Source organism: Echinops telfairi, unplaced genomic scaffold, assembly GCF_000313985.2.
Source record: "Echinops telfairi isolate 266 unplaced genomic scaffold, ASM31398v2 ScPeMD7_9;HRSCAF=40, whole genome shotgun sequence".
NCBI classification, from domain to species: domain Eukaryota; kingdom Metazoa; phylum Chordata; class Mammalia; order Afrosoricida; family Tenrecidae; genus Echinops; species Echinops telfairi.
In genome coordinates, this window is record NW_022103906.1 from 42,999,542 (window position 1) to 43,013,930 (window position 14,389).

The 14,389-nt window shown below is 37.6% G+C and overlaps 1 protein-coding gene across 3 annotated transcripts in view; it reads right to left on the reverse strand.

The window, feature by feature from the left end:
* Positions 1–403: 403 nt before the first annotated feature.
* The window catches only part of WRN (WRN RecQ like helicase), a 164,628-nt gene continuing 150,642 nt past the window's right edge, over positions 404–14,389 (reverse strand). The window contains exons 33-35 of one of the 3 annotated variants that reach the window (XM_045286810.1): positions 10,233–10,375; positions 6,588–6,713; positions 404–1,037 (exon numbers count right to left, since the gene is read on the reverse strand). In XM_045286810.1, the coding sequence (XP_045142745.1) occupies positions 921–1,037; positions 6,588–6,713; positions 10,233–10,375 (386 nt within the window). In that variant the 3' untranslated portion in view covers positions 404–920. Of the gene's footprint in view, positions 1,038–6,587; positions 6,714–10,232; positions 10,448–14,389 lie in introns of those variants that run through there. The other 2 variants (XM_045286808.1, XM_045286811.1) reach the window with 2 other exon arrangements.

Consider the following 14,389-nt stretch of genomic DNA (forward strand, 5'->3'; position numbering starts at 1 on the left):
CACATACACCTGTATTTGTACAGGGTGTCTGTCATGGGGTTGGTGCAATGTCATCATGCCGGGTACTCGTATGTGGGCGTATCTGCACGTGAGCAGATAGAGGAGCAGTGTCTTGGTTCCTAAGACCATCGGAAATATGTGTTTTCTGATGGTCTTACATGACCCATGTGAAAGGGTCATTCGACCCCCAAAGGGGCCATGACCCACAGGTTGAGAACCACTGCTTTTGAGAGTATTTATAAGCCACAAGGAACGGCTTTTAAGTTTCAGTATACCCACCTCTGCTGGAGTCTGGGCTCTATATACTGAAGTCACATATACTACATCAAGAGATGAAAATCAAAACTGGCATTCTCAAAAATAAAGGAAGTGAAGACAATTGATCAACTCAACAAAAGTTGAATATATATTCCATTTAAGGGAACTGGTTTTAATTATTTGAAAACAATAAAAATTGTGCATCAAATACAAAGTGCATGGCTTCATAGTACAAATGATTATCTTTTGTTAAAATATTTTCCCTATATACATGAAACACAGAATGTCAGGTCTGCCTTTCACCTGTCTGGTCCATTAGTACCATTTAACAATACATATATAAGAGGTTCTTCTAAAGACAATTTACATAATAACCATGCTTTCTTCATTTATAAAATAGGATTTAGATAAGAGGAATATTTTCTATCACACAAGTACTACACAACTATTGTGTGTTACAGCAATTCACAGCACATTGCATTTAGAAAGCAGGGCACTAACATGGTTTCTCACAGCACTCTTAAAGGAAACCTAATTGTGCATTCTGGTCTATGATGGCTTTCAGCAGACCCAAATACTGTAAGTGGAAGGCTGATTTAAGAAATACAATATAGTTCTTTCATAACATAGCAAGGCACATATATCCTCTGGGAACTTCCAACCTAACTAAAAAGACCCTTTTTTGTTTTGGTCTTTGATTTCTTGCTGGTATTAGCTAAGGATTCGTGTCCTTTGGTTAACCATTCAGGTAGTTTTCTCTTTGAATTTTCAGCTGAAGTCTGTAGGAAAGAAAATGAGGAAGTATGTCAATTGCAAAAACTAACCCATGTTTCTGAAAAGGCTACCCCTTTCCAACACCACTCTACAAATAAGCATAATAGTGAGACTTACAACATTTATTTTTTGCTTAAAATATGAGAAGTCAAAATATCATATATTTGTCATTTTACTTCCTATTCAAAGAACTTGCCAAAAACCAAACTCACTGCCATCGAGTTGATGCCAACTCATAGTGACCCGATAGGACAGGATAGAACTGCCCCCTATGAGTTTCCGAGACTGTTAACTGTTTATGCGTGTAGAAAGCCCAGTCTTTCTCCTGTGGAGCAAAAGGCTGATGGCTTCGAACTGTGGATTCAGACCAACGTGTAACAATACATCACCAGGGATCCCTCATAGAACTATAGAGGAGATGATTTGTTTGGAGAGAAAAATACTAGAGATTTAGATTTATGACTCATGATGTACTTGGGCCTGGGTTGGCCAAAATAGTGAATTCAATGTTCTTAGGAAAGTACCTGCCTGGGAATATAAATACACACACACACAGTCCAATGCCATGGTGTTCCAATGTACAGGAACACCATGCGGCTGGGAAGATCTGCCCCATAATGTTTCCTAGGTTGTAATCGTTACAGAAGCAGATCACCACGTCTTTCCCATAGAATGACTGGTGGGTTTGAACCTCCGACCTTTATGTTAGTAGCCACACATATAACCACTGCACCCACAGGGCTGTTCAGTGCTATATTAGGTAGGTGAAAAGACTGTAACTCCAAATACCTTCATTGGATGACAGACCAGAAAAGCAGCTCATCAGCAAGCACCTTGCGGCATGCCCAAGGTAGCAGATACTCAAAATTTTTTACTAACTGAAAAATGTTTTCGGTCTCATGGACGCTTTTGAGCATCTGCTAGAAACTATAGCTCCACTTCCAAGTAAAATGGACAAATGTCCATATGCACAGCACACTGCACATCATTTCAAGGACACATGCACCAAATGAAGCTTCAGAACTCTAGATTTACATCCTGACAACGTTTTTATTTATTTATTTTTAATCGTTTTATTAGGGGCTCATACGACTCTTATCACAATCCATACACACGTCAATTGTGTAAAGCGCATTTGTACATTCACTGCCCTCATCATTCTCAAAACATTTGCTCTCCACTTAAGTCCCCGGCATCAGGTCCTCATTTTTTTCCCCTCCCTCCCCACTCTCCCCTTCCTCATGAGCCCTTGATAATTTATAAATTCTTATTTTGTCATATCTTGCCCTGTCCGACATCTCCCTTCACCTACTTTTCTGTTCTGACAACGTTTTTAAAAAGAAAACACAATCATTATATATAATACCATCGGCCGATGAAAAAGATGATCAGTAGGTAACAGTTCCACAGGTCTATTTGTGTTATTTCCGTTTGAGCAATAATTCTAATATGACAGAGATTCTAATAGTATGACAGAGAAATCATTCTAACAGGAGCACACCTTACGCTTGAGCAGAGGTAATTTAGTCATTGTGACTAAATTATAGGATTTTATAGCAACGATCATGAAAATGGAGCAGGGACAGGCGATGCTTGCTCTGTGACATAAGGTCACCAGGAGTCAACAGCAAAGAATAATATGATATGATTCCTTCGTCTAAAGACAATGTGTCTGTTAGCTTAAGTTACATAAGGTTCACCAACTGTTCACCAACATAAGGTACATAAGGTTCACCAACTGTTATATATCTGAGGACAGAAAAATAGAAAAGTTTCTTAGCAAAATTCTGTAAAACTTTATTTTTTAAAAAGGGTAAGCATTGTTGGCTGTTAGAAATTCAAAGAAAGGCTGCTTACATATAAGCAAAAGCTAAAGAAAACCAAAACTGAGTAAATAAGCAATTTTATTCCCAGGGACCCGTTTCCTTACAAGGAAGAGAAGATCAGGAGAACAGATGAAAGCTTTGTGCACTGCAAGATACTACTATAAAATCTGTGAAAGCCAGACCCTGGGTATGGTAGAAACCTGACAGAGAAGGAACACTCAAATATTTCCCATAAAAAGTGGAAATGTGTGCCTTCCCAGACAGATACAGAAAATGAGAAACCTGGAAAAACAGGCCTCTTACAGGTTTCACTATATTGGGTTTATCTTAGAACTGAAAATATTACAGATCAGAAGTGGTACAGCAATATAGAAGGGGCATTTTGGTAGCGATTAAAAAAACAAACTAACTGGACAACAGATTTGGAACTATTTACATGGTCTTTCTTTTCTTTTGTGTTTTGTTCTTGTTTTGTTTTTCTCTTTTGATGTCTATCTACATAAAATAGGCAGGATAAGCAATCCTAAGGAGATAGCAAGGGCTGACAGTTTGGGTGGGGAGGACATCTGAGGTGGTGGGGGTGGGGGGCGAGCCGTGAGCCAATAACAAAAGTGACAAGGGACTAGCAAGGGCTCTAAAACTGCCGGTGAAGTGGGTATAGCATTCTGCTCATGTGTGGTCAACTGAAATGTATCCAAGAGGGATTACTGAAAGGTGAACAATGGGTAAACATGACAGTGGAGCAGGAGGAAAGAAGAGGAAATAAGAAGAAAGTAAAAATTATATCGAGATAAGTATAAATATAGATATGTATATATGTGATTATATAAATATAAGTGTATAGGTCTATGTATATGTGTATGTAAATATGTAAATACAATATGGAAGCAGATGGACTTTTGTTCTCTACTTAAATCTTACCTCAGTACAAGAACGGTTGGTTCTAATAACATGGCACTATATGATACTCACCTTCCCGACATGATCGCTTAAGACAAAATAGGTGCATAAGCAAATGTGGTGAAGAAAGGTGATGGTGCCCAGCTATTAAAAGATGCAGCATCAAAAAAAAAAAAAAAAGATATATCATCTGGGGTCTTAAAGGCTTAAAGGTAAACAAGCGGCTATCGATCTCAGAAGCAACAAAGCCCACATGGAAGAAGCACATCAGCCTGTGTGATCATACAGTGTTGATGGGAATAGGTATCAGAAGTTCAAAAACAAGCAAGCAAATGGATGTGAAGGAGCATGGACAAAGTGGAGACCCCAAACCCACCTGTAAGATAATTGGACAGTCCTTCACAGAAGAGCCACATGGAAGGGATGATCTATCCAGGGTGCATTATAGCACTGATGAAGCACGTAACTATCCTCTATTTCTTTAATATTTCCTCTCTTTACTATTATCGTCTTAGTTTTACCTCATTAATCTTGTTAAACCCATCTATGTTCATTTGCATAACTAAGATTATTTATTGTATGAAAGCCAATAGAAACAGTAAAGGAAGTAATGATTCCCTGAGGGAACAAGAAGGGGTGGCGGTGCCGATAGCAATGATGTCAAGATAACCCCACTCCAGGGGAATGAGTAACAGAATTGTAGGTAAACGGATCCTAGATACAGCCTATGTGTGTGTGTGTGTGTGTATATATGTTATGGATATACACACACACATATGTAAAAGGGTCCTGGGGGTAGGGTGGGAGAGGGAGGGGATAAAAAGGAGCTGATATCAAGGAGCTCAAGAAGAAAGAAAATGTGTTGTAACTGATTGTGGCAGCAATTATACAATTATGCTTGATCTAATTGAATTATGGATTTTTTTCCTGAGAATTTAAACCTTTCTTTTTTTCTTTTTTCTTTAGTCTTTTTTTAGGGGCTCATACAACTCTTATCATAATCCATACATATATCAGTTGTGTAAAGCACATTTGTACATTCATTGCCCTCATCACTCTCAAAACATTTGTTCTCCACTTAAGCCCCTGGCATCAGCTCCTCATTTTGTCCCCTCCCTCCCCACTCCCCCCTCCCTCATGAACCCTTGATAATTCATAAATTATTATTTTGCCATATCTTGCCTTGTCCTACATCTACCTTCACTCACTTTTCTGCTGTCTGTTCCCCAGGGAGGAGGTTGCATGTAGATCCTTGTAATTGCTTCCCTCTTTCCAACCTACCTCCCTCTACCCTCCCAGTATCGCCACTCACACCACTGGTCCTGAAGGGATCATCCGCCCTGGATTCCCTGTGTTTCCAGTTCCAATCTGTACCAGTGTACATCCTCTGCTAGCCAGACTTGCAAGGTAGAATTGGGATCATGATGGGCGGGAGGGGGAAGCATATAGTAACTAGAGAAAAATTGTATTTTTCATCGTTGCTACATCACAAATTATGGATTGTTATAATATCTTTAAGAGCTCCCAATAAAAAGATAAAAATAAATTATAATATGAAAATTAAAAATCTTAATTTAAACATATTAAATCAGAGCTTACAAAAATAATTAAATGGTTACGATATTATAAAAAATTTTTTTAAACTTTCTGCCATTGAGTTGATCCTGACACATTACCCTACAGGACAAGGTAGAACTGGCCCCGGAGGCAGCTGGTGGTTTCAAACTGCTGAGCTTGACATTAGCAGCCCAACGTATAACCCACTAGGAGTCCCAGAGAGATAAAAAGCTTCAAAATATCTAAGCTTCCCCAAAATCTTATTATAAAAAATTCCTGTTCAGTCACAGACAACTATAACTGCTTGCATTTAAAAGTGTGAACCCCTTGAATGAAGGAAATCAGTTAAGATAGAAAATAGAGTAAAACCTCTGAGCAGTAGCAGAGATGAAGAAAAGTCTTGTGGCTTCCTTAATGCATGGCATTTGAAACCAGACAGAACCAAGTTTCGATCCAAATTGAGTCACATGTAAAACATGTGACCAAAGCATATAAGCCTCTCATTTATCACACAAATAATAGGAATAATACTATATAACCCTACTGGATTGCTGTGGGAGTTTACTGAGAATACCTGAAAATATCAACATATCCTAATTTATTCTTGGTGGTTACCCATTGGGCCGCAATCCACAAGAACCGCAGTTCAAAATTTCCAGCCTCTCATAGAGCGAGAGACAGGGCTTTCTCCTCCCATCCACAGTTCGTCTTGGAAATTCACTTCTACTCTGCCCTTATAAGGTCACTGTGAGTCAGCATGGCAGTGAGTCAGTGAGTGAGCAAGCGAGTGAGTGAGCATCATTTAAAATCTTCCATATTCTATAACATTTCTACGGAACATGACCTTTGGTATTAGCCCAGAATTGTAATAATTTTCACAGTAAAAAAGAGACATCGTTAACTCACACTGAGTGGGTCTTTTGAGTCCCACAAATGTTTCTGGAGAGACTTCAATTTTGAAGTCTTTGTTACCTAACCATGATCCGGTCCCTCTTCCATGTTAGACTAAAGTCCTCAGCCATCATAATAAAGCTTACAGGGTGGTTAACATCTCTTTGATACTCCACGTTCCATTAAAAATCATTACTCTTAAATTGAGAATAGACAACATCAACTCACTTGCTGATTCTGTGTGTGTGTGTGTGTAAGCAAAGAGAGAAATGTGTTTTATATGCAGATTTAATTTCATCTATAACTAAAATAAACCCAAACACATTAGTTATCAAGCCTGAAGTATTTCTCATGAGAAATACTTTACTAAATCAATTTTACCTGTGAATGAGATTCTGTGAATAAATCTTCTCTTTTTGGATCAATAGGTGGTGGATTCCAAGAAGTTACTTCATTTCTTTGACTCTTGTCTCTCATGGAGAAATTGCCAGGATCTTTTCCATCAACCTTTAACATTTTTTGTGGAATACAAAAGAGTTAAATCATGTAGTAAGAATAAGGCTTACTACAATTCTTATTACTCTAAAGTCCTGAATTCCAGAAATAATGATCATAGCAACATTGCCCATAAAACATTTTTCAGTGTCTTAAAGCAGTTTATAAACAATATTGTATACTTTATATTTATGATCAAACACAGTGGCGGGGCCGGGAACATCACTCCCCCTCTTTCATGTAGTCCGGAAAAACAAGAAGAATAGTGTGTCGCCAGTGGAAAGGATTCTGAGAAAAGGTGGCAGAGGTGGCACAGCTTCAAATGTCTCTGAATTCCAGCATTAAAATAGCTCAAGCAACTAGTTGGTAAAACTGAAAACCTTTATCAGACACTGAAAATGAAACTAAATTTAAAGTATCCTCAGGAAACCCAAACTGTTAGCATGGGTTGGCCGTCAAAGGTTTGCATGGTAACACATCTGTACAGGAGAAAGCAGCAGCAAACAGAATCTGAAAACAGGATATTCCAAAACAGGAGCTAAGAAGCCCCAAAGAGCACACACGTCTTCATTAGAAAGCAGGACAGATCCTTTGAGAACAGTATCTGAAAGTGGGAAAGCTTAGGCCCAATGCCATAGCAAGTGGCGCCCATGAACTTACTAACCAGTCAAAGCTGCCATCCAGAAAAAGAAACGCCACTCAGGAGAAAGAGTGGAATACCAAAAGTGAGCAGGGCAGAGGAAAGAGAGACAAAGGAGGGCGTCTCGATAAATATAACAAAGAAGCATAACTCACAAGCCACGTCTCCACATTCTGAATAGTACATAAAAACAATAGACGGGAGCGTGGGAAAGTTGGAAAAGCAAATCTGGATCTTGCCTCCTTTTGACAGAAGAGAAAGACTACTTTTATGTGAACGTGAGCAATAGAAAACTATCAAGGCTAAATACATCTCACTAGAAAATTTTGCTTAGGTTCAGAATAAAACGATAACTTCTCAAAGGGAGCTAAAAAAAACAATACAACACATAAAATATAAAGTCAAAAGCAGAAAAATTTAAAACTCGAAGAAATTCCAGAAAAGAACTAGAATTACAATAAAAATCATTATAAAAACAAAGATTAAATTATGAAGACCATAACAACAATACATTCACAACAGATTATGACCAAAGAACCAAAGTAGAAAAATTGAGGAAAAATATTTTATTTCATGAGAAGTGATCAATATGGAGGTAGGCAAAGATAGCCAATATATAGATGTGAGCATTCCTAAAGAATAAATGTGAAGTTATGGAACAAAACTCCGGTAATTTAACAGCCTCCCCTCCCCGCTAACTAGAGAAAGATGAGACTTTATTTATTTGTGTTTTCAATAGGAGTTTGTAAGGCACCTGGTACGGGTTGCAGAAATAAAAGGCAGCGAATAGGAGCCAAGTTACACTCATTTAATGCACACAGATGTTAGTACACACCGTTTTATGGCGAGCTCAATGATTAAAATAGTGTAAGCAATTCTAATTAATTTAAGTTCATTCCTACACCTAGCTCAGAACTCAGCTCCATACCCCCACAGTAAATGCAGCAGGGTGTTTGGCCAGTGGAGGGCTGCTCCTTGGCTTTCAGACCATCATTCTCGATGCAAGAAGAGAGTCTCATCGTTCTCCCAGGGCGGTGGTTTCAAACTGCTGACCTTGCCTTTAGCAGCCCTGAGAGGAACCCTTCTTAGTTATCTAAAACACGGCTGTCTACAAACGTAACTGAAGTACAGAAGAAATTGCTGTTTTTTTAAGCTGTTGGGGAAAAAGATGTCCAGCGGGTGGAACATCTATGATCATCTTCAACCTGAAGTGTTAACAAAACTCTAATCATTAAAAACCACCAAATGCCACGCTGCACTTACTGTGTAGGAACTAATTTCTGAATTATTAATGAACTTGTATTAATAAAGTTTTATGATAAAGTCATGCAATTTTAGATTAATATTAGGGAAGATATTGGGGTCAACTTTTCTAATTGATAAAATCTTTTAATAAAGTCATCTTCTAAAGCATTGTTACTCTCTGATTACTATTTATTTCACAGCACATAGGCACAAAGCTGTAATTTTTAAAGTATGCTACTTTAATAAAATGTAACACTTAAAGTAACATTGAACTCATGGTTATTTTTGGTTCATGTAAAAAGCCATTTGCAATGTGCTCAAGACCAGGAGCAACAATTCACCTTTGTACCCTAAATAGTCCCTGTGCAATGAGGTGAATTACTCAATAGAGCATTTCTCAGCAAGGCCTTTGTTACTCCCACCAACCCACCTATATCACCACCTTTGTGTTGCAGATGGGTCTGAGTCAGAAAGGGGGCGGGCGGGGCTATACTGACAGGAGTTTATGATTCAGCTGTGAGGGTCACAAGGTTGTGATTGGGGTCCTTGATGAACATGAACTGAGCCAACTCAGAAGCAGGAAGGGGAAAAGTTTCACTACCAGCAAGTGAGAAGAGCTGCCAGGGGAGACGGTCTTTTGGACCCCAAGATGGTTGCACGCTGAACCTCCTGGACCAAGGAGACACAGCTTTTAACACCCCAGGAGCAGGGGACAATGTGGAGGACTTCCCAGCCCACAGAATAAGGCCAATGGTGAAGTGGTTGCCTCTTGGCAATTAAGGGGAAACTGTTTTGCTGACCCGGGGAGTTGGAGCTGGGTGCCTTCGGGTTGAGCCCTATAGCGGAGTGGCATGCCCTTTGGGCATTTATTAGTAGCCTTAAGTTTTGTAACACTGCCAGAACCAGGTGGATGCTAGAGCAAGAGGTGAGGGCAAGTGAGAGAGGCTTGCCTGTAGGCACAGTAGAGAAGAAACTCTCCTGATGGAATGAATATATCCAGGGCTTTTCTCACTTGAATTTTAACCTGCTAATTTCCCTAACAAACCCCATCAGTGTGAGCAATGTCTTTGAGTTCTGTGTGGCTACTGCAAGGAATGATCAAACCCAGCCACGGAATAGAGAGGCCCGGGAGGCACAGTTGTCTGTGAGAAAAAGGTAAAAGGCATGGAAGGAGGTATGTCTGACCCCTGCCTGTGGCAATCCACCTTGAGAGTTGCACCAGGTCAGTCTCACTGCCAGAGAGCATTGTGAATAAGACTGAGACACAAATCATTTTGCTGATATTTACAATAGAATTTGTCTTCATTTTCATTAATCACACTAAGTGTGATATACTTAGTCAGTATTATCTACAACTCTGAAAGAAAAAAAAATTGCCAGGCCAGATATATAGTAGATATGAGACAGATGTGAAATTTCAGCGGACGTTCTCTATACTAAACTTAATAAATAAATGGATATTCCTCCTTTACTATCTTTTTAAAAAAATTACCTTTCTCAGACCAGATTTACTAAAAGCAAAGAAAAGCTAGCACACCAATAAAGAAGCTTACATCAGAATTTGTACCAATTCTAAAAATAATGTATTCTATATTAGAATATGCAAATGGAGTAACCAAACACTTAATTCTACATATAATTAACACCTTCGTGTTAGTGCCTTCTTCTTTCCTGGCTCTCGTGGAAAGTACACAGCTCTCTGCAGAGTCGGGGAAGCATCTCTTGTCACTGCAGTCGCAGCAGAGCCGGCTCAGCTTTCTGCTGTCACCATCTCTCCCCAGCGTCTCAACTGCCATGTGGATAAGGTGCGTGTCAATGTTTGCAGGCACAAATGTTCTAATTAGTTTAATTTTACTCCTATCTGTAAAGATGAAGAAAAACAATCTTTTAAAACAAATCTACAGAACATTTTAGAAAGCCTAAGAGTTGGACACGGTGAAATATTTTGTAGGAAAGAAATTGTCCCATCTTCCAAAGGCCTATGGTCCAAGAGAACACAAATGGAGCAGAACATGTCCCGTGACCCCTTCACTGTTGACTTGCATAAATTACATTTCAAACTGCCTTTTGTGGGTTGCTCTGAGAATTACAACCATTTACAGAACTCTTTCTAATGAAATATATGCTTCAAATCCCCAATATAAATTAAAAACTTGAAGATAACTACTTCTTTAAAAAGGTGCGAAGAGAAAAGCTCCACACACTGGATATTATAACATGGCAAAAGACATGAATTATTTCAAATGCATTATTTCTGGGAAAGATGTTTTATTTTCAGAACCAAGGAACTTAGTTTTTCTTTTCTGTAGCTCCACAACACGATTTAACTGTTGCCAGTCTCTTCACGCCGCCGGATGTAAAACCCGCCGCAGTGCGGCAGTCCCGCCAGGGGCGATTTATGGTGCCGGCATTTCCTCCAGCCCCACACTCACGGGCAGAGCTGGGCAGTGGAGAAACACCAAGCAGCCTAGAACCTATCCACTCATCTTTGTGTGATTCATAAAACGGGCATCCAACATTGTTAACACTTCATTCAAATTACCAATCAGATACCAAGGATTTTTAAATGACACCTGAAAAGGTGGTCTTTAATTCATTAGAGTTTTCAGGTTGATATTGATCTTTTCTTCCAAAGACCCAATCTCATCATTATTCTAGGGCTTCCTAAAACACGGCAGTTTAAATTAAAAAGAAGAAGGAGTGTCAGAAGGTTACACCCAAGAAGGAATTAGGCAGTCGGCTAGCTAATTAAGTACCAGTGCTCTTTCCCTAAACTGTAAACTGAAGTTGAATTAACGTTTTAAAATGTAAGACTGGTGTTAATCAACGTCTTAGAAAGACAAGATTACCACTGTATGTCATAAAAATAGCAATGACACTATTATATGAGGGGACAAGAATTTGTGACAAATTCTATTATCTTTTAACTTCATTTGCCCATGAACTTTCTGAGCCTCCTTGTATCTGTCAGTCAGATTAAAATTTGATTTGTCCCTTTGGTCAATTAATTCACCACCACTTCTAGTTGTCATTGAATCAATCCTGACTCATTGCAACCTCCTGTGGTTCAAAGTAGAACTGCACTCCTGCATCAGTTATTCAATGGCTGGTGTTTTTTTAGAAACTTTTTCCTAGATACCTCTGGAGGAACTTGAATCTCCAACCTTGCGGTCAGGTTCAGAGCACAGCAACCATCCGCACCACCGAGCTAGGAACTCTTCCTCAGTTGGTCTACCATCCTAACGTCATTGAATTCCACCAAACTCACTTCATTGTTCAGTAGCTGAGGAATAGTTACTGTTGTATGTATGCATCATAATTCATCCATGAGTGCTTTCATTTGTCTTCAATCTTACATTGAAATAAAATCCTGAGGAATAACATACTGCACACATTTTCCCCCGTATTTCTTGATTGCTAGAAGTAGGACTAGCATTCAAAGGTTGGACACAACTTAAATTTTGTTACATATTGACAAATTATCTCCGGAACTATGATAACCAACACAGACAAGGTCCATTAGCCACATGTACTGATTGAGAAGTTGAAATGCAAGGAATATGACTGAAAATCGAACTTTTAATTTGATTTGATTTTAACTAATTTAACATCAAACTTTAAAAACGGATGCTCCCATTTAGTGGTCAGAAAATTTTAGAAAGTATATCTGAATTTGGACACACGATATATTTTTCCCAACTGAAAATTTTTTGAATTCTAAATATAAAACAAGTATTTCAAATTAAAATTTAGTATCTAAATTGAGCTAAGCTAAAATGCAAACTGTTTACCAATGTTGAAGGCTTAGTATAAAATAAATGTAAAATATCTTACTAATACTTTTTTGATATTGATTACATGTTTAAATGATCTAATTTTGGATATATTACGCTATATAAAATATTACTAAAACTAATGGCATGTTTTTCTCTTTTAATGGTATTAAGTTAAAATTACACACGAGACTCACATACTTATGTTGTACAGTACTACACTAGAAAAAGCACACACGTGTTCCGTACTGGAGGCAGCTACTACAACTGTGTTACACTAGATTTCTTTTCTTTGTGCCTATTTAAAATTGGATAAGTAAACTATACTTTTAAAATTTCACTACACTGTAAATGTTGAATTTACAAACCAATTCACTGGGGAAAATCCTTAAAGCTTAGAATTATAGTAGTAGCATGGGCTAAACAAATTACATGAAGAAGAAAAAATGTCCGAGGCATTTTATTCCATTTTGAATTAAGCTACTTCTAAAATTAGGATGCCTTCTTTCTGTGAAATAGTGATATCTAAACTTTGCCTTTGGTATTGAACCATTGTCGATTTAATAAACATTAAAGCTATTATAATGTAATTACAATACAATTTCTACCATTAGAATATCATATATTTACTTAGATACTTCTATAGGTATTCTTTATATTTTTATCTTAAAAGTTATAGATCTATGAGTGTCATCTAGCTTTAAAATTTATCATGCCCTAACTTTCCAGGCAAATAAGTGCTGGAAAGATGAACTAGAGAATTAAAAGGTAAACACTGGCTACACTTCTGCATGTTTTAAAGGAGATCATGTTACCTCTATTTTTGTGGAAGGTCCCTTGGAAGCCACTCTTAATTTTCCAGTTGCATGCACATAAACACTGGGAGAATGAAATGATTAAAAATACTGTCTAGGTACCTCAATAAACATCTAGATTAATTTACTATTAGGCATAGGCTCTCAATTCCATAAAAGAAACTTAAAGTTACATAAAAATGGGCGGGGGGGTGTAGTAAACTAGAATACCAAAGGATAAAAAAAGAAATTGAATTATTTTATATATTACGAGTCACAAGGAAAAACCTACTTAGCAAATAAGATGACATAAAAATAATCATTAAAAAAATTTTAACTTTTATTTTTAGGCATTCATTAAGATTATATCATAATAAAATATAGGAAAAGTTTTCCATTCAGAATTTGTAGAATTTCAATTATAAATTTTAAAATAAGAATTATACATATTTTTTCAGTTCTCTCATCATTAAAATTCGATAATGTTTTTTCTCCAGTAAGATAGCAAATATAAGGGGACTTCAAAATATTTGTAGAAAAAAATTCATTAACTTTAATTCTATTTTCTCCAAGTACTTTTTGAAACCCCCGCATGTAATACTGTTTATTAAGGGAAAACAATCCAAAAGCAAAATCTCACATCAACAGATGTCTTATGAATACATATATTGTCAAAACAGATAAAACTTGAAGTATGTGGTTGTTACAATCTTAACTTCCTTTATTTTGGCTCAGTGGGGGGAAGAAAATGCCCACTGCCATCAAGTTGATTCCAACCTGTAGGAGATATATGGAAATCTTTATTGGATCAGATCATCCTTCTTCTGCTGAGCAGCTAGTGGATCTGAACCACCAACCTTGTGGTTAGCCTTCCAATACCTAACTAAAAGCTACACCAGTTGGCTTTTGAAGTATTTAGAATAATATAGATCTTAAACACTCTAAACAATGTGTTATTAGAATAATAAGTGTAGAGAATAATATATTGATTCAAGTTATGTAAACTACCTCCATATAGTGCATTGACAGAAAGATGAAATAAATGTTTAAAAGTAGACTCTTGTTTGGAGTTTCAATTTAATATCTCTGATGGAGATTTTCTCAATGCTATACTCACTCACTCTGTGTATAAAAGTAAAGACGTAACGCTTTCAGCTAAAGTTCACTGCACCTAAAAGCCCACTACGGAGTCCGTTCCAACTCCAGAGACAGAAGAGGACTGCTCCAATTGGTTTC